This window comes from Carettochelys insculpta, chromosome 1, assembly GCF_033958435.1.
Source record: "Carettochelys insculpta isolate YL-2023 chromosome 1, ASM3395843v1, whole genome shotgun sequence".
Taxonomy (NCBI): Eukaryota; Metazoa; Chordata; order Testudines; family Carettochelyidae; genus Carettochelys; species Carettochelys insculpta.
The window spans coordinates 341525214-341543899 of NC_134137.1; the positions used below are offsets into that span (position 1 = coordinate 341525214).

An 18686-nucleotide genomic window follows, 5' to 3' on the forward strand; every position below is an offset into this window, starting at 1 on the left:
ACTGCTAGGCTGAATGCCTTCTTTCTCTAGAACCTGTTTGATCTTTCACATATGAAAATGTAGCCTTCTTAAAAGTGATTTTTCCCATTTTGATATTTTATTTTGCGAACATCCTTTCATAATTACAAAATAAATCATGTTTAAATGAGGCATTTCTTTCTATCTATTCCTCCTACTTCATCATGCAGTTATTTCAAAGCCAGGTGGATTTGTGACAGCATAAACATTTCCATGACAACCAGAGACCCTTTGGTTTGAAGTATTTTCTCTCCTAACAGGATATTTTCACTGATGGGCCCTTAACTTTGGAATTCATTCATTCCTTTAGTCTAAAATAGCCCAAATAATTTTCTGTTAAGGGCACACTTCAAGGCATATCTTTCTTCCCAAGACTTTTGAGAAGAAAGGAATAAACTGAGGGCCACAATACATACAATGGGGGGTGAGTATCAGAGAGGTAGCTGTGTTAGTCTGTATCTTTGAGAACAACAAGAAGTCCTGTGGCACCTTGTAGACTAACAGATATTTTGGAGCATAAGCTTTCGGGGGGTGGAGATCTGCAGCTACACCGGGACTTTTTCTTTTCTGTTTTTGGGGAGATTCATGTGTTTTTACTTTAAATATATGACAACAGCTCTTGCAGTTTTCAGGAAGCATTTATGCAACTGATTGAAAAAATACCCTCTCAATCCCCCTAAGATTTTAGATATATGGTCAGCTAATCTACCCTTCACCAGAAGATTCCAGAGACTTCTGGACCAATATTGAAAGCTACTGATTCCTGTCTTAGATGTTACCATTCAAAGTTTGACCCATCTGTCGTTCACCAAAAGCTTCCCATGTCTAGAGATGTGTGCTCTTTCAAGAGAGGCCGCAGGAAACTCTGATCTTTCCTATGTTTTATCTTTAGTACTTGGCAAAAGTTCACTCCCAATTGATGTTCAAGCAGAAACAAGGATGGTTTTGTTTGGGCTCACAGGGGCAGAAACAAATGTCATCTTTACAAAAATAAAGCCAAGACCATTGGAACAACTTTTAAACTTCATAGATTGAATGGGAACCAATAAGCTGAAAATAGTCATCCTATCAGGCTTTAGGTATTTTGTTTAACTTATTTACATGTACCATTGTGTTGGTAATGTCCGGTGAGGATGGTGTGTAAAGTATCTTGAGCTCATTTTAACTGGTTTTCTCTTTCCTTTATCCTTATCTCAAATAAGCTGTCTTTTTGTCAAACTTATGATTGACAAGGCCTTTTAACTAGGGTGACCAACTGTCTTGCATTGGGTGGGATGGTCCCGTATTTGGAAAGCCAAAAAGTCATCCTGAGTTACTTTTTAAAAGGGACAAATTGTCCCATGTTTAGGCCCTCAGGGGCTAGGGGTGGGGGCAGGCATGCCCACAGCCGCCACTTCCCTGGGGCTCTGGGCCGAAAGTGCCCACAGCTGCTGCTTTCCCGGGGCTCCAGGCAGGGAGTGCCAGCAGCTGCTGGTTCCCCAGGGCTGGGGGAGATGGGGGCACAAGGTCCACAGGGCTTGGTACAGCCAGGAGGAGCTGCCCCTCCCCCCATATCTCCCTGTGCTGTATTTGGGACAGGGAGATATAGTCGCCCTAGTTTTAACACATCACACATGAAGAAACAGACTATTATTTTGCCCCTGGGCTTGAGCGAAAAAGAAATAAAAAGAGAAGAACTTGTCCTCTTGCGGGGTTAATTCTTTTATATAGCCCAAGCCTGTAAGATGCCAAAAGCCTTCAGCTTCCATTGACATCAGCATTAATTTGAAAAACGGAGGTGTTTTACACCAAACAGTAATACAGCCATGTAGAGAATCTCTTGATTTAGTCTTTTACTTTGCTTCATCAGGGTTAACTTTTGACTTTCAGGAATGGTATGGGACAACCAATGATATGACAATGGCATAAGTTCATACGTTTCACCAATGGATTTTTCACCAGTGGCCCCCAAAGACTTCCCAAACAGGTCATTTCACCCAGTAGAATTACCAGCTGGCTAGCAGCATGCTACAAACCTAAAGAAAATAAATAATTCACTTTCACTTTACCAAGAAGTGAAAAAATACTGCATTCATCTGAAAGAGCAGGGATAATTTCGGTAAGCCAAGTAAAATTGTCTGGGTTAGGATTTGAATTAAGACACCAAGATGACAGCAGGAGACATCTGAAAATATAAAGAAACCCAGTTTAAAATTTCACCATCACTTTAGATCACTGTTTCTCAACCTATATACCATTGTGGGTTGCATAAGTAGCCCTCCATGTGTTTTGTGGGTTGCAACCACACAAGGTATATACTACCTGTGTGGAGAGGCAATACAAAAGGTCACATCCCTCCCCCCACAACCCATGGGGTGTGGGCAAATGGCCAGCGGCTGCCACTGGTTTGTGGCAACTGGCCTGGGCCTTGTACTTGTGGGGGTTTCAGGGGGCCCAGGGTGACCCCAGGAACCTGGTGCCAGCAGCAAGGATGCAAGTCCCTGTGTCACCAGTAATGTCAGGTAGCGAAGTGACACGGCTCTTAGCTGTGTGGTTTGGGGCGGGACCCTGGAGGGGAAGAGGTGAAACCATCCCCTTGTGGCAGGAAGAGGAGTGATGTGACTAGGAACTGGTAAAGTAGAGTGGGCAGGGGGTGAGTAGCTCTGCTTCCCAGCACTGCTGGTGAATGTGTATGGGGGCAACTGATATTGGCCACGGCAGGCCACTCACTAGTCCCCTGCTGCTGCTTGGGGTAGACGTCTTGGGAGAAGGAGTGTAGTGTGAGTGGGGCAGAGCATTGGGGAAGTGGTGAAAGAAGAGGCAGCTCTGGGTGGAGTGGGAGGATGTCCCAGCTCCCAGCCCCTCCCCAGCAGGGCGTGGCATGGAGATTAGTCAGTGGGGTGTGTGTGGTGGTCATGTGGGCAGTGCCCCATTTGTGTCTGTTCCACTCAGCCAGTGTCTACCTCTTTTCCTGGCTGCCATCCTCTGATGCCCTGTGGAGCTGCAGAAGGCAGCAGCGTTCCTCTGATGTACTTATTTGCCATTCAACTTCAAAGGCGCGTCAGGGAACCCGTTCATCTGCATTTATCCCACACGCCTGGTAAATCCAGCAGCGTTGAGGCAATTAATGCTGCAGCGCTCTAAATTTGCTCATCTCCATCACACAACTGCAGGATCCCGAGCTAGGAAATCGGACTATTTCAAAACGGAAGCCGGGGCAGGCAGCTGGGCCAGCGCGGCCAGATGGCCTTTGCAGTCTGCAAGAGCGGCCGGCTCTGGTGGGAATGGATTCCTCTACATCGAACTGCCTCTTCCACCCCAGCGTGGCAGGTTATCTGCCTTAGAGGGGCTAACGAGCGCCGGTCATCCGCCCACTGACACAGACGCCTCTGGCTCTTCCGGGGTGCTAGTGAGTCCAAGCCCCAGCTGTTTCCCGCTCCCCACATATGGCGTCTCCAACCCTACAGGCGCAGGAAGCGACAGCGGCGGCTTATGTGGCAGCGCCCCAGGCTTTAGCTCCCCGGGTTACGGGTTCAGTTCATCGGGGTCTGTTGGTCTCGCACAGGTGCTGTGGCGGAGGCGCGCTGCTGGTGGCACGTTTTGCTGCGCCTCGCCAGTTCTGTTGCCTGGTTCAAAGGCCGCAAGCGAGCAAACCACGGCGGGGGGTGTCATTCCTGACTTTGGCTATCGGTCTTCCTGCCCCCACGTGCATGCTAATGGTCCGCCCCCAGGAATGAACCCGCCCCGGGGCACGTCGCAGCGGGGCTCGCCAGCCGCCACCGCAACTCGGAGCAGGCAGCAGAGCCGGACCCGACAGTCCCGGCCGCTGACGCCCTCAGAAACGGGTGGAGTCGCGGAGCTACAGCGCATGCCCGGGGGCGGCGGCACCGCCTGCCCTTGTCCCTGCCTCACGGCGCGGCGCAGGTCACAATGGCCGCGCTGGAGCGGGCCGCGCGGGCCGCCAGGGCGGGAAACCCGCTCCCACAGGCTCAGGTGGCGGCCGGTTGGCCGGGCCCAGCAGGTGACTTCTGGGGTCAGGTTGCCCCTTAGCGCTCCTGAGCCAGGGAGAACCGGCTGCCGAACAGGCCGCCTGGGGGTGGCAGCTTCCTCTCGGCGGCAAATCCAACACCCGCCCCTGCCGCGAGGTCATCTCCGCTCTATCGCTGCCTCTTCGCCACCCCCACCTACTCCCTCTCTTTCACTGGGCCAGGGCCCTGCTTGGGGTGCAGTGTCTGGCGGGGGTGTGGGCTTTGGGGGGTGGGAGGGGGCAGGAGGGTTTGGAGCGAGAGAGAGGGCTGGGGTCGGGCACGTGCGTGGGTTCTGTGCTGGGTCTACAGGCTTTGGGGTGGGGGCAGAAATTAGGGGTTCAGGCTGTGGGAGAAGGTCCTGGGCTGGGTGCGACAGGGTAAGCCCTGCAGAAGGGGTACGGGCTCTGGGGTGGGATTTGGGATACAGAAATGGGTCTGGGCGGGCCCTGAGGGGTTTGGAGTGTGGGAGGGGACATGAGAGTTGGGCCCAGAAAGGGTGGGGGATGTGGGCTCAGGAGGGAGTTAGCTACAGATGGAGACTGTGGGCTGCGTGAGAGGACTGGGGTGTAGAAAGGCGTGTGAGCTCCAGCCTTGAGTTTATGTATGGAAGGGGGCTCCGGCAGGGGTAGGATGCTGAGGTGCGGGAAGGGTGGGGCATGGGATCCAAGCGGCACTTAGCTCAGGTGGCTCCTGGAAGTGTCCAGTATGGTCCTTCCAGCTCTTAGGTACAGGGGCAGATAGGCAGCTCTGCAATGCTCTTGTTTACAGGTGCTTCCCCAGCAGCTCCCATCGACTACAGTTCCCAGCCAATGAGAGCTGCGGAGCTGGCACTTGGAGCTGTGTGGGGACAGTGCATGTTACCTCCCTGGGTGCCCCTGTGGCTAGGAACCAGAGGGACATGTCACTGATTCTGGGAGCTGCAGGGAGCTGGACAGGAGCCTCCCTGCATCTCAGGTGGGATTTTTAAATACCCCTGGCAGCAGTGCTGACCAGAGCAGCCACAGTTCCTTTTCAACCAGGTGTTCTGTTGGTTCAGTATTGCTTGGGAACTCCCTGCAGGAGGGTGACATGTCTTCACTGATGGTGTACGTTCTTCACGTTTAGGATCATGTGAAGATCTAGTCCACTCTTCAAGTATCATACTTCCCCTATATAAAACTATGGTACGCCCACATCTTGAGTACTGCGTGCAGATGTGGTCTCTTCACCTCAAAAAGATATATTGGCATTAGAAAAGGTTCAGAAAAGGGCGACTAAGATGATTAGGGGTTTGGAACGGGTCCCATATGGGGAGAGGCTAGAGAGACTGGGACTTTTCAGTCTGGAAAAGAGGCGATTGAGGGGCGATATGATAGAGGTATATAAAATCCTGAATGGTGTGGAGAAAGTGAATATAGAAAAATTATTTACCTTTTCCCATAATACAAGAACTAGGGGACACCAAATGAAATTGATGGGTAGTAGGTTCAAAACTAATACAAGGAAATTTTTCTTCACACAGCGCACAGTCAACCTGTGGAACTCCTTGCCGGAGGAGGCTGTGAAAGCCAGGACTCTATTAGGGTTTAGAAAAAGCTCGATAAATTTTTGCAGGTTAGGTCCATAAATGGCTATTAGCCAGGGGTAAAGTATGGTGCCCTAGTCTTCAGTACAAGGGCAGGAGATGGATGGCAGGAGATAAATCACTTGATCATTGTCTTCTGTTCTCCTTCTCTGGGGCACCTGGCATTGGCCACTGTCGGCAGACGGGATACTGGGCTGGATGGACCTTTGGTCTGACCCAGTATGGCCATTCTTATGTTCTTAATTCCTGGTCTTCTCAGGCAGATAGTAAAGTTCAGACCCAAGCTATGCAGGTTTAGTCGCTAAGAGACGCAGGTTCTGTTGGGAAACCATTGTGGACTCTGCCTGGGTTGTTTCAGAAATCCTGACTTTTTTGTACACCCAAAATTCTTTCTTCCATGCCATTTAGGAGGACTGCATATTGATTTGCATGCATTTGGTTTGGCATAATTTCTATAGCCATTTATTATCACTATAGTAGGTAAAGCATCTTCAAAAAGAAGGGTTTTTAAGCTAGTATTATCCCTTTAATAATGAAAAATAATGAGAGAAAAAATATAGCAAGAAGCATATTACAACAAATCAGATTATAGTCTCTCCCTAAATTTACAGGCAAATAGCTGAAGAGTGAAGTAATGATGACTCAGCTTAATATAGCATCATGAATCAGATTCATGCAGAAAGAAGACCACTCCCCTTGGATTTAAGTGATGAAGAAAGAAAAGAAGAAAAAAACAGTTTGTACTTGCAAATGATTTTTAATCAAACTTTTGCTAAAGTCACAAAACAGCTATAAGATGTTAATATATAATCATGTTCATAATCTTTTTTTTTTTTTAACAACAAAGGAGCCCTTAGTCTGAGAATATATGTTCCTAGCTAGTGTATGTTTGGAGATGAATTGCACTGCATAGTGTCTTTTCAATGTTCATTGCCTAGGTAGACTGTCGACTTATGGGGCAATTTATGCTTTTTTAAAAAAAGTCAGAGGTGATTATGTGGTCTCTAAAGATCAAGCTTTAATAGCTCTTTATTATATCTTTTAGGAGATAAAATGTATAGCTGGAATTGTTAATGATTTAATTTCATGACTAATTAAAACTACAGATTTGTTTCACTGGATCATTACCACGTATTATGAATCCTACTGAGTTTTTAAAATAAATTTGACAAAGTGATATAGTAGATGTTGTTCCTAAAGCAAGGACATATGTATATAGAGATTTCAAACCATCAGTAGCCCAGAGCAACAGACATTGAGTCAGATTTCAGTCACATGATACAATTAGGGTCCCATTCTTCCCTCCCCTGGTTATTTGTGACTGGGTAGATGGAAACTCTGAAATCTTCAACAGTTGGAGTAATAACGCAATTCTTCTAGTTTGGAGTTGGAGATATTGGAGATGGAGGCATTAGAGCAGTGGGGATGTGGCCGAGTTTATCCTTCTGTGGAAGAAATTGGAGGTTTACCCATAAACTCTGAGATCTTTCAAGACATTTGGAAATCTCAGGGACGCATTTGGCACAGGAGCTAGCCACACCTTGGCTCTGCACTGCCGCTCTGCACTTATGGGCTACGTCTACACGTGCCCCAAACTTCGAAATGGCCGTGCAAATGGCCATTTCAAAGTTTACTAATGAAGCGCTGAAATGCATATTCAGCGCTTCATTAGCATGCGGGCGGCAGCCGCGCTTCGAAATTGACGCTCCTTGCCGCACGGCGCGTCCAGACGGGGCTCCTTTTCGAAAGGATGCTGCCTACTTCGAAGTCCCCTTATTCCCATGAGCTCATAAGGGGACTTCGAAGTAGGCAGCATCCTTTCGAAAAGGAGCCCCGTCTGGACGCGCCGCGCGGCAGCAAGGAGCGTCAATTTCGAAGCGCGGCTGCCACCCGCATGCTAATGAAGCGCTGAATATGCATTTCAGCGCTTCATTAGTAAACTTCGAAATGGCCATTTGCATGGCCATTTCGAAGTTTGGGGCACGTGTAGACACAGCCATGGTTTGTTAATAGTCCCTGGAACACATATTTTGGCTCCTGCAGGAACCACATTATTACAGTCCCTTTCAACTGTGACTGTTTCCAGAAATATACCACCAGAGTGAGGAATTCCGTAGTACAAAGGAATAATTTACTGAGACTAGCCAATAGGATTTTTGATTGGAAAATCTGGTGGAGAGCCACCTTCTATGTCTACTTTCAACCCCACTCTGTTTGCTCATTTGGATTCCCAAAGAAGGGACTGCTGCAGGATTGGGATTAAAAGGAACATGCTGGTGAGCCATTTTTCCTTTCTTCCATAACTCATCATTTTTTGCTCATTTCTTGTAGAATATAAGGGATTAGCTACCTTTAATTCTGCCATAACTGAATTTGTCGCTGCACGTTTCAGAATCAGGTCCCTGAGAACTATCTTGAATATGTCACTCTTTAGTGATGTCTTATGAAAGTAATGTACGTACCTAAATTAAAATAGTTTGCTGATCTACAGAGAAAATTAATTTTCCCACCATGAAATAAACTCTCAGATATTAATTTAGTAGTTCCTCCCATTGATGGAAATGGGGAATTGGAATCAGAAGAAATTAATTCCATCAAGGTTCTCTAGTATCAGCTTCATTTCATTTTCCTTAGAAAGCTTGTATCAGAGTGGAAGCATTTAATTATTTCTTTCTTAGCTCCTGATGATATATCTGTTTTTATTATTAGTTCACTTTGAACATCTAATATTATCACTATCAGATAACTTCACTAGTTCTGTATTTTGGAAACTGTCTGTTCTCTGTGATAGGAATGATAAGAATCAACCTCCCTCCCCAGAAAATGCCAAAACTCAGTGTGAACAAAGGCTTTCCCCCAGTTTGCTGCCACCAGGGATTGTTTCCTGGTAAGTCTTTGGTTGGTCAGACCTTAATGTTGATAGTTTCTAACTTAATTGTTTTCACACACAGTTAGTATGGATAATCATTTACTTGTGTACAGCAAGCAAATTTTTAGCTGCTACTAAATTCACACTATGCTATGTTTTATAAATGAAAATGTTACAATTTTTAGCAACAACAACTACCTGTATGAACAGCGTTACAGGTTTCTGAAAGTTTTATGAAGAGTGAATACTTGCAGAAGATCATTAAAATAAATGGATATATATGAAAATACTGTACTTTCTTCTCCTTAAAGCCTGATCTAAAGCCCACAAAAACCAGAGAGATCACTGGGTTTCGGATCTGGTGTTAAGGTCCATAATTATAAAGCTATTTTCAAAGGCCAAGGCATTTTCTAAATTCCTTATATGCTAATAGCATTGAATCCTATCCAGTAGAAACTTGTTTAATTCTAGATACCATTCCTTAGCAATGTTTCATTGGAGGTAATTTTCCATTAGGTCTCAATCCATTGATTGGATGTATGTGGGTGGCCTGTGTAGTGTGCCAGTGAACCCAGCATCTGATGAAGTGAGTCTGTGCTCATGAAAGCTCATGCTCAAAACTTTTCTGTTAGTCTATAAGGTGCCACAGGAGCCTTCATTGCTGTTACAGATCCAGACTAACACGGCTACCCCTCTGATAAATGACCCCAAAAGCACTCTGCAAGGGGACAACAGTGAACGTGATTCAGTTCTGGTTGTCTGACCTTAATAACCATACTTTCCATTATACTTAACAAAGGTGTGGGAGGTTTGTTTCTGTCGTTTTGTATTTAATTTACTTTCTTGCTAGACATCATATGAAAAATTAGTTTTCACAGGAAGTTACTCTTCTCTGCAGGAACTGATGGAAAAAGGATCCTTTGCTGAGGTGTAATGATGGGGCTAATTAGAAAGCTTCTTAGTCTTCTGCTTTCTCCATAGTAATATTTTTCTGTGGAGAGGAAGGTGCTATCCACAGCAGCTTCTCTTGAAGCTTCTTCCAGCCAAATATTTCTAAAATCCTTTTTCTTCTCTCCAGAAAGCTAAAAGTCTCATTTGGGCCCTCATCTTCTACCACCCTAGCAATTATAACTACCTCCTCTCCCGCTTCCCTAATACTCTCATCACCACTGCCATTCTCTTCAAAATACTGCTCCTAAGGCCACCTGTCTTGCCCATCTCTTTGGCTACATCCTCCTCTTCCTTTTTTAATAACGTCATTAATTTCCCCAATGCGTTTGTATCTAATTCAAATTCCCTTCGCAGCTTGTCTCCGTATTTGTCTGCTCCTTTTTTGGATTACATCACCCCCAGCCTCTTCCACTCTGCCAACAATGTGAGCTTTGTTCACCTGTCAGCTTCTTGCACAATCCTTTCCTAAACTGATCCATAAGGCCACTACCATCTCCTCCTTTGGATCTCTTCTTTACTCTCTCTTCTGCCACAACAGCTGTAAAAAAGATCAGCATAGTGGATAAGGGGCAAATTGAGATAGCTGGCGTTTTATTTATAATAGTAAGCTAAATCTGGCCCTTGTTCCTGTGTACACTTGTGCATATGTGTAACTTTAGTGAGATAACTAAAGTTACACCTATGTTTAAGCGTTTGCAGAATTGGTTTTTAGTTAGGTAAAGATGAGTGTCTGCCTATCACTTGAAACTGTTTGACAATGACGCAAATCCACAAAGGGTAGTAAGGTGCCTAATTCTGGGGTTTCGGTGCCCAACTGCTATTATTAGTCTCCACTGTGATCCACAAAACCCACAGATGGTCGCCATCTAACCCATGCCATACCTAAACTGTCAGGGTAAAATTTTCCTAGATGCCTGCATTTCTGCCTTTGGAGATGCATGCTGCTCTCTTGCTTGTAGGTGCCCAGAAATCTGTCTTTGACTAAGCCATGGCTGGGCAAATACTGGCCTGAGCTCTGGATCCGGTCTGCCAGAGTTAGTCCCTGACAGGTCTCCACTTCTATATTTACCTGTGTCTCCACAGATATCAAGCAACCATAGAGATCTTATTGGCTGCAGATTGCCATTCATGGCCAACAGGAGTAGTGGGAGTGATGTCCTGGTCTGTGCCACTTTTTGCTGTTCCCATTGGCCATAACCAGTGATCTGCAGCCAGCAAAAGCTGCAGTCACCCAGTACCTGTGCAGGCACTGATGAATGTAGCAGTGGAGATATTTGTCCCTGGTGGGCTGTCACTTTTTTATTGCCCACCCCTGTTTTAATTCCTAGTGCAAGCCACAACCTAGAGAGAGAGAGCACTTATCTTCCCTGCAGAGTCTGATCTGATAGGAGTGCTCACATGCTACTCAAAATCTGGCCAGTGTGGGAAGTGCTACTATTGCTTAATAACTTTTAGCCCGTGAGTTAGAACATTAACATGGGGTGTGGGAGAGGGGGATTCAGTTCCCCTTTCTGCTTGATGTGGAAGCAAGGATTTGAAGGTGGGGGGTGGTCTCCCACCTCCTGGAAGAGTGCTCTAACTACTAAGTGGATATTCTGATATGGAGCTCTCAATCCCCCCTGTTGAGGCTGTTTCATTTTGGATAAATACTTAAAAAGTCACTGGAGCAGGGGGACTAAATATTAGCCCTCCTACTTCTAAGGTGGGTGCCATATTCAGCAGGTTAGAGGAGTTTCTGTCTCTCTGCTTCGCTATCACCACTGTCCATTTTGAGTGGGGTAAGTGTTAGCCAATGGTCAGGTGAGATGCCACTATGCCCTTGTATTAATGTGAGATGTCAACTGCCAGGGCAGAGCTCACTAGTGACCAGGCTGAGAGCCGCTGAAAAGCGGCTGGGTTCTTTGTTTTGTGTTCAGTTTGCACAGTAACAGGAGGAGTCAGGTTACCACTTAATCAATTACTTTGTTTATTTATCTAACAAGTTAAGCTCTTACTGTTACAATGGCTGTGTCTACACGTGCACGCTACTTCGAAGTAGCGGCACTAACTTCGAAATAGCACCCGTCGCGGCTACACGCGTCGGGCGCTATTTTGAAATTAACTTCGACGTTAGGCGGCGAGATGTCGAAGTCGCTAACCTCATGAGGGGATCGGAATAGCGCCCTACTTCGACGTTCAACGTCGAAGTAGGGACCGTGTAGACGATCCGCGTCCCGCAACGTCGAAATTGTGGGGTCCTCCATGACAGCCATCAGCTGGGGGGTTGAGAGACGCTGTCTCTCCAGCCCGTGCGGGGCTCTATGGTCACTGTGTGCAGCAGCCTTTAGCCCAGGGCTTCTGGCTGCTGCTGCTGCAGCGGGGGATTCATGCTGCATGCACAGGGTCTGCAACTCGTTGTCGGCTCTGTGGATCTTGTGCTGTTTAGTGCAAGTGTGTCTGCGAGGGGCCCTTTAAGGGAGTGGCTGGCTGTTGAGTCCGCCCTGTGACCCTGTCTGCAGCTGTGCCTGGCACCCTTATTTCGATGTGTGCTACTGTGGCGTGTAGACGTTCCCTTGCAGCGCCTATTTCGATGTGGTGCTGCGCAACGTCGATGTTGAACATCGACGTTGCCAGCCCTGGAGGACGTGTAGACGTTATTCATCGAAATAGCCTATTTCGATGTCGCCACATCGAAATAGGCTACTTCGATGTAGGCTTCACGTGTAGACATAGCCAATGTTGCTTTATTTGTTTACCTAGCAAGTTAAGCTCTTGTGGTTACAATTGTTACAAGGTTTATACTTTGATTACAAATAGCTAGCATGCACTCTAGTTCATAGATCTTTACTTGTTAAATGCTCTCAAAAAGAAATGAAAAGTAAAATACCTAGCAGGTCTTATTCTTACCCCTGCATTACCAATGTGGCTTGGCCAGTTTCCTCTCAATCCCTTGGGAAGAAGTCCTTTGTTCCTTTTTCTCCAGGAGTCGGGCATCCCCAGGGACCTGTGGAGACCACCCCACCTTCCTGTCCGGCAGGAAAGATGATTGGAGCTCAAATAGGGGGTCTGTCGGACCCCTCTTTTATACCCATTGGGTCATGTAGGCTTCTTCCTTGGTTTAATTGAGTTAAACTGTCTGATGCAGGTTCTCACAGGCAGTCCTGAGCTTCAAAGACCGTGGCAAAGATAAGCCCATCTGCGCTCTCAGGCATTCCAGGGCTGGGCTATTCCTTTTAACCCTTTCGTGCTCTGAAGCACCTAGGGAAGGCAAGATAGAGTAGAGCAAAAGGGGGGGTGGTTCTGTCTGGCTACAGTAAGGTAGGAGCCTAACTCATTCTCACAACAAACAGCTTAGGCACATAAGACACCTGTGGACCATGAGGAGAGGTAGGCTCGTCCCTGCAGCCCTGAGTTAGATGCTGACTTTCATGAGGAGGCTAGGGTAGCACACACTCCTCTCCTCAGCATCTTCCATTGGCTACTTTAGATGGCTCATTTTTGAGCATCGTGCTTTTTGCAGATCACATTCTTAGGTGCTTACCTTTTCCCTGTAGCATATGGGTAGTCTAACTCAAGCTTTGTGGATCACATTATTGTTTTAGGAATTTTCTAGGTATCTGAAGTTAGGCATTGTAATGCTAGTATTACATGATATAGATCTGGGTTAATGGCCATGTGAGCAAACTTTCTACAAATGTCATGTTGTATTAATAAATTATCAGGACAGTGAAACTGGGCCATAATGTAAATAATTTTACTTTCCTGGGTAGTCCCACTGATCTCAATAGAATCTCCAAATGATGAACTGCATTTGGCTGTATAATAAGTAATCCAATAAGGATGCCACTTCTTCAAAATGAAATGCAGAACAATTGAATACTTTTAGTAGTAAATGAGATTGAGGTCCATAAGCATCTTATGTGCCATGCATGTTAGTGTTCACAGAACTCCATGAGGAATCCTGAGGAATATTCCTTATATAATAAGTACATTGAGGAAACTTTGGGGTCCAGTCCCATAGTCCTTTTTGGCTCTGATCCTGCAAGTTGATCCACATTGCCATCTGAAGGGCTTTAGTTTGTAAACTTTTAGGTATATACTTATATGTTTATATGGTGTCTCATTGTGGGCACTACTAGAAATGAGTGAGCACTGCAAAAGATGGTCCTTTCTTCCCTTGTATTAATTGCTCGTTTGGCTACAGTTCCTGTTCCATGATAGCTTTTTTTCTTTCTTTTCTTTTTTAGAGCTAAACCAGAATATTGCTGGAGAATTGCCCCTTTCCCCCAAATTGGACAAATACAAACTGGCAAGATTTTTAGCTGACAAGGCAATCAGGGTATGTGTGTTAACAATAGATTTTTGTGGTTTGTGTTTCCATTTATTATACTGTTTTCTAACATTGGTCTTTTCCTTAGAGGCAAACCACTGGTTGATCATAATGAGCAAATCGAGTTTTAAAGTCGTTAAACCATGTCTGCTAAATGCTGTTTAAAACTGTGTTGGTATTTTAAAAAACACCTTTTCCCTAGCACAGAGAGGGCTCTGGTGCAGACAGCACTTGACAAAGGCTGCCCCTCCCCATAGTCTGTCAGCACACATCCTTCTCATGTTGAACTACGATACAGTTTGAACCTCTCTAATCTGGAACTCTCTTCTCTGGCAACACCCATAATCTGGCATGATTTTAGTTAGCCAAACGACCACTTATCATGTGTGTGGCCAAGTTTTCTATGGTCCTATAAAGTTTGTTTTCATCCACTAGTCCTGACTCTCAGTGTTCTGTGCTGTTATTTAACTGTAATTTACTACTAAGTGTCTTCTAAGAGTCCAGTAAGCAGTGAAAGTGTTGGTAATGCTGTGAGACAATATTGGTTTCCTGTGGTCCAGCATATTCTCTCATCTGGCACCAGTCAGATCCTGAGGGTGCTGGATGGGAGCGATTTGACCTGCACATTCGCTCTTCTCTTGAACTGGAATTTGGTTAGCCACTGACTGCCAGTGAATTCTGCTGAATTCTATGAGGGGTTACAGCCTGAGGGGAACAAACTAGAGAGCAGATACAGACATAAAACCTTTAGACACCAAAATAAAATTGTGATTGCCTGATTTATCTATTTATCTATCTATCTGGGCAAATTTAGTCTGTGAGATTGCAGTTCACCTTTGTTAATCTGACTTTCTCAAAGTGATAGGGTAACATCTATTACCACTGTGTTAACCAGACACTAAAGGAAAAGCAGGATTGCCTCAGTGAATATATCTTTAGTTTCCTCCCTTGTTCTTTGAATGGAGTGCTTGCGACTTCAAAGGCAGTGCATTTTGCTGATGTAAACCTAACTTGTAAACGATGAATCATAATATTTTGGCAACATCCGTGCTTTTCATTTACAAGTATTTGTTTGCAATCTTAGGAAAAGAAAATTTTTACCATCTGTGGACCCTACCCAGTTATTCGTAAAAGTTTAAGGAAAAAAGGATGGGTGGAGAGAAAGCTTTCCATAAGAAGTGACTTACAGGAAAATAAAGATGAGTGTGATGCTGATTGTGAAGATGGTGGGAAGAATGGTAGAGTACCTAAACAACTTTCTGCCTTCATATAAATGTGGCTATAACTTTTTATGTAAAATCTCCTATCATATTTTTAATGTTTGCAGTTCTCATAACAATAATCAACAGAAGATTATCAGAACTAGTCTTGCCAGATTTTTAATGTTCTGTCTCTGATTTAGAGACATGAAGAAAAGGGTTTACAGGGGCTTTAGTAGTAAGGGCAACATGAGCTTCTTGCTAGTAAGTAGATTACGTTTGTAGGTCTGGCTTTTAGGAATGAAATCTTCTTTGCCCTGCATCCTAAACCTATGTCACCTAGAGTTTTTGGAGTACAAGAAATATTCAAACCTACTATGCCATTTTTGATTAGACAGAAGGAAATCTAAGCAAGTAAAGCAGGAAAGGTGAGAATGGACTTTTCTATGACTTGGATGGGTGTTTGTGTAAAAGCATGTCTGACTCCTAACTTAGTTTGATTTAGCCCATGGCAAGTCTCTGCACCGCAGGCTGGAAGCTCCAAGCCTTGGTACATCCTCCCATCCACCTGTGGGATGTGAGTGAGGGGTGGTTTTTTTTTTTTGGTTGTGCTTCCCACCTTGCAAGCACTGGGACCAGGTGAGTAATGAGTAAACAGATTTGATAAGGAGCTGAAGTGCAAGGGGAGAATTGGAACTGGCTGGGCGAAGAAGCTTGAACAAGGAGCTGCAGGGACTGAGATTGTATGAAGAGTCCCAGGAGGGAAAATACCACTACGGGTCATCCAGTGAGCTGTGTGGTGAATAAGGCTATTGTCTGTAGGATCCTTATCTCAATTTTTGCAGAGATTGGAAGCTGTCTAATGAATGAGGCAGGTAACTTTGGGAAGAACTAGTGATCTCATGGTAAAAGCCATTTGAAGGGCAACTGGAGGACAATTCTATTCTTGCCTCAATCACAGATTTCCCATGTGACACTGAGCAAGTCACTTATATCCACCTTTTCACAGATGGTCACTAGCTTTCTGAGTGCTCAACCTGTTGCACTGGTATCTAACTTGCAGAAGTTCTGAACAATCAATTGTAGCTGAAGTCATTGGGGCTGTGCTATATGAAGTGCTATGTAATGCTAAATACTCTGAAAAAATAGGTCTTAGGTGTCTGAAATTGGGCGCTTAAAGTTAGTGGACATGCGTGACTTTAATTTTTCTGTGCCTCAGTTCTCTGTTGATAAAATTGGAATAAATGGAAAAGTTTGTGAAAACCTTACTCTCAACTTAATGTCATTTTTGTGTCTCTCTGTCTGAAATGTGACAATTTATGAATGCCACATCCAACTCCAAAGTTGCAGGGAATGTTCTAGGCATCAGTGGACAGAAATCTATTGATTTTGGAGAAGGTTAGAAAATTTAAAGAGGGAAACTTGCTATCTGGTTAGCACAACCACAGCTTCATTCAGCTTTGCAGTTGTATGGAGATCAAACAAATGGTTGATGGCTCCCAAGTATTGGGCTGGGGGATGGGAACCTGGTATGGGAGGAGGGCAGCATGGGGGATGCTTGGAATCCATGTTAGGCAGGGGATTATGGGGCAAGACAGGGAGTCCCTGACAGAGGGAGATAGAAAAGAGCCCCAGAATATGTAATAAGCTCTGCCCACAAAAGCTGCAAATCATGCAAGTGAAATCCTCTAATAATACCTCCCCATCTCATAGGAGTGCTGTGAAAATGTTTGTGAAGCAGTAAGACACTATAGTGCTGAGCTCTAGAAAAGCCCATAAGGAAAATAATTCTGTCTTTAGAGCAGGATATGAACGTCATGAAATAAAGAAGGGGTGGGGATAGAACGAAATATTGAATAGCTGTTTTGTTCATAAGCACCATCCATCCTGGCTCTGTGGGGGATAAAATAAATGTACCTATTTTTATAGGACAGATAGCTCCTCTTACAAAATCTGTCCGGGGTCCCTGGCCTACTTCTAGCCCTCCATAGATATGTCTCCTGATTACTCAGTATGTCTGTGGGTTTTAAAACAATATATTTATCTGTGTTTTGTTATTGTTACATGATTTTTTTAAGGCAAAAACCATGACGTGTATGAAGAAGTTTCTGGCCCTGACAGTTCAGATGACATTCATGATATAATGGTAGGATTATATACGTACTTATTGTGTATCTTTAAATATATCTTTAGAACTACATGTAGAATAAGTTTTGATATTTTTGTTTCATTTAATTCACTTCCTCTGACTATCCAGCCACTGTGGGCCAAATTCTGCCTGGATTCAGTGGAGTTACATAAGGCAAAAGCTTGCCTTCTGGATAGCAAAGGGAAATGCCAGCTAACATGCATTCACAGTAGAAAATTTGGCCCAGTACCAGTGTGGGATGTATTTTGTGGCCCAACAGATTGACCTGCAGTCCCTACTGAAGTAATTTCAATTGTACATGAAATTAATTGCGCATGACCAGACTAGTAACTGGTAAGCAAAACTGTGGTCTTGCTATTTGGGAATGTTGCTTGGCTGATTTACAAATTAATCATTTAACTTGTATTTACATAACACACACCCCAACAGTACTTAGTTCATATACTTAATCCCATAGCATACCCATTGAAATCACTGCAACCATTTCTTTGACTGAAGTAGGAAACGGCCCCATTGGGCTTGTGAAAGAATCTTATACTTGCCAGGGTATTATTTATCATCTAGTTTAGTCAGTTCTCACTCACTGAAATGATACAGCCAACATGTTTATCCTAGCCCAGAAGAAAGCATGTATACTATAGGTGATGTGGTTATATATTTGGTAAGCATTACCAAGTTATTTTGGTTATTTAGGCTACATCTACACCACAGCATGCTTTTGAAAGGTGGTCTTTTGAAAGCCACCCTTCGAAAGATCGCCTTTCGAAACCACGTGTACACACAAAAAATGGATCAAGATTGTGATCCACTCTTTCGAAAGACCAGCCCACTCTTTTGAAGGAGAGCGGCCAGACAGCTATAGGCACTCTTTTGAAAGAATGGGCCAGGAAACACTGGACAGGGTTTTGCATGGCAGACAAGCCCTTCCGGGCCCTGCAGCCAGCTGCTCCCTTAAAGGGCACCTTCCAGGCACCTTCACCGTGCACACACTGAGGTCTTCAGAGCCATCACAAGCCCCACAGAGCCTGAAGGTGCCTGGAAGCCAGTTGTCATGGATGCAAAGCAGCAGCTCCTCATTGTCGAGCTGGTCATCCTCAATGCTGTGGTTGACTATTTAGTCATGGTGTTCACAGCCACCCTCTACCTCCTCTTGGGGATGATTCCCCCATGCTGGGGCGCTGGAGCCCCTCGAACCAGGATCCTGCTGGTGCCCCCTCTGAGTGCTCCACTGCCTCTGAAGCCGCCCCAGCAGCACAGACTGGTGGGATTGAATGGTGCTTGGGGACTGGGATGACACTAGGGGGGTACAAAACTTCTCCTTGAACAGGGAGACCTTCAGAGAGCTCTGCCACTGGCTCACCCCTCACCCATCTGAGACACTGGGACACCTGCATGTGCTTCCCCCTTGAAAAATAAGTAGCCATCACCGTCTGGCAGCTGGCTACTCTGGAATGTTACCAGTTGGTGGGGCACCAATTCAGGGTTGGCAAGGCTTCTGTTGGGACTGTCACCATGGAGGTAAACCATGCTCGGTGCACTTGCCCACCAGAGGGAGGAGACAGTGGTTCCCTAGGAGAGGGGGAAACTTGGTTTCTGGGGGCCGAGGGAAGGAGCCTGGTG

At 45.2% G+C, this 18686-nt stretch overlaps 1 protein-coding gene across 8 annotated transcripts in view; it reads left to right on the forward strand.

Annotated features, from left to right (window-relative positions):
• The first annotated feature begins 3013 nt into the window (after window positions 1–3013).
• The window catches only part of TTLL8 (tubulin tyrosine ligase like 8), a 68773-nt gene continuing 53100 nt past the window's right edge, over window positions 3014–18686 (forward strand). For 3 of the 8 annotated variants that reach the window (XM_075015550.1, XM_075015607.1, XM_075015600.1), the window contains exons 1-6: window positions 3862–4018; window positions 6201–6325; window positions 8381–8476; window positions 13636–13727; window positions 14803–14956; window positions 16996–17063. In XM_075015550.1, coding sequence (XP_074871651.1) covers window positions 6250–6325; window positions 8381–8476; window positions 13636–13727; window positions 14803–14956; window positions 16996–17063 — 486 coding nt within the window. In that variant the 5' untranslated portion in view covers window positions 3862–4018; window positions 6201–6249. Of the gene's footprint in view, window positions 4019–4800; window positions 4980–6181; window positions 6330–8380; window positions 8477–13635; window positions 13728–14802; window positions 14957–16995; window positions 17064–18686 lie in introns of those variants that run through there. The other 5 variants (XM_075015562.1, XM_075015590.1, XM_075015570.1 and 2 more) reach the window with 5 other exon arrangements.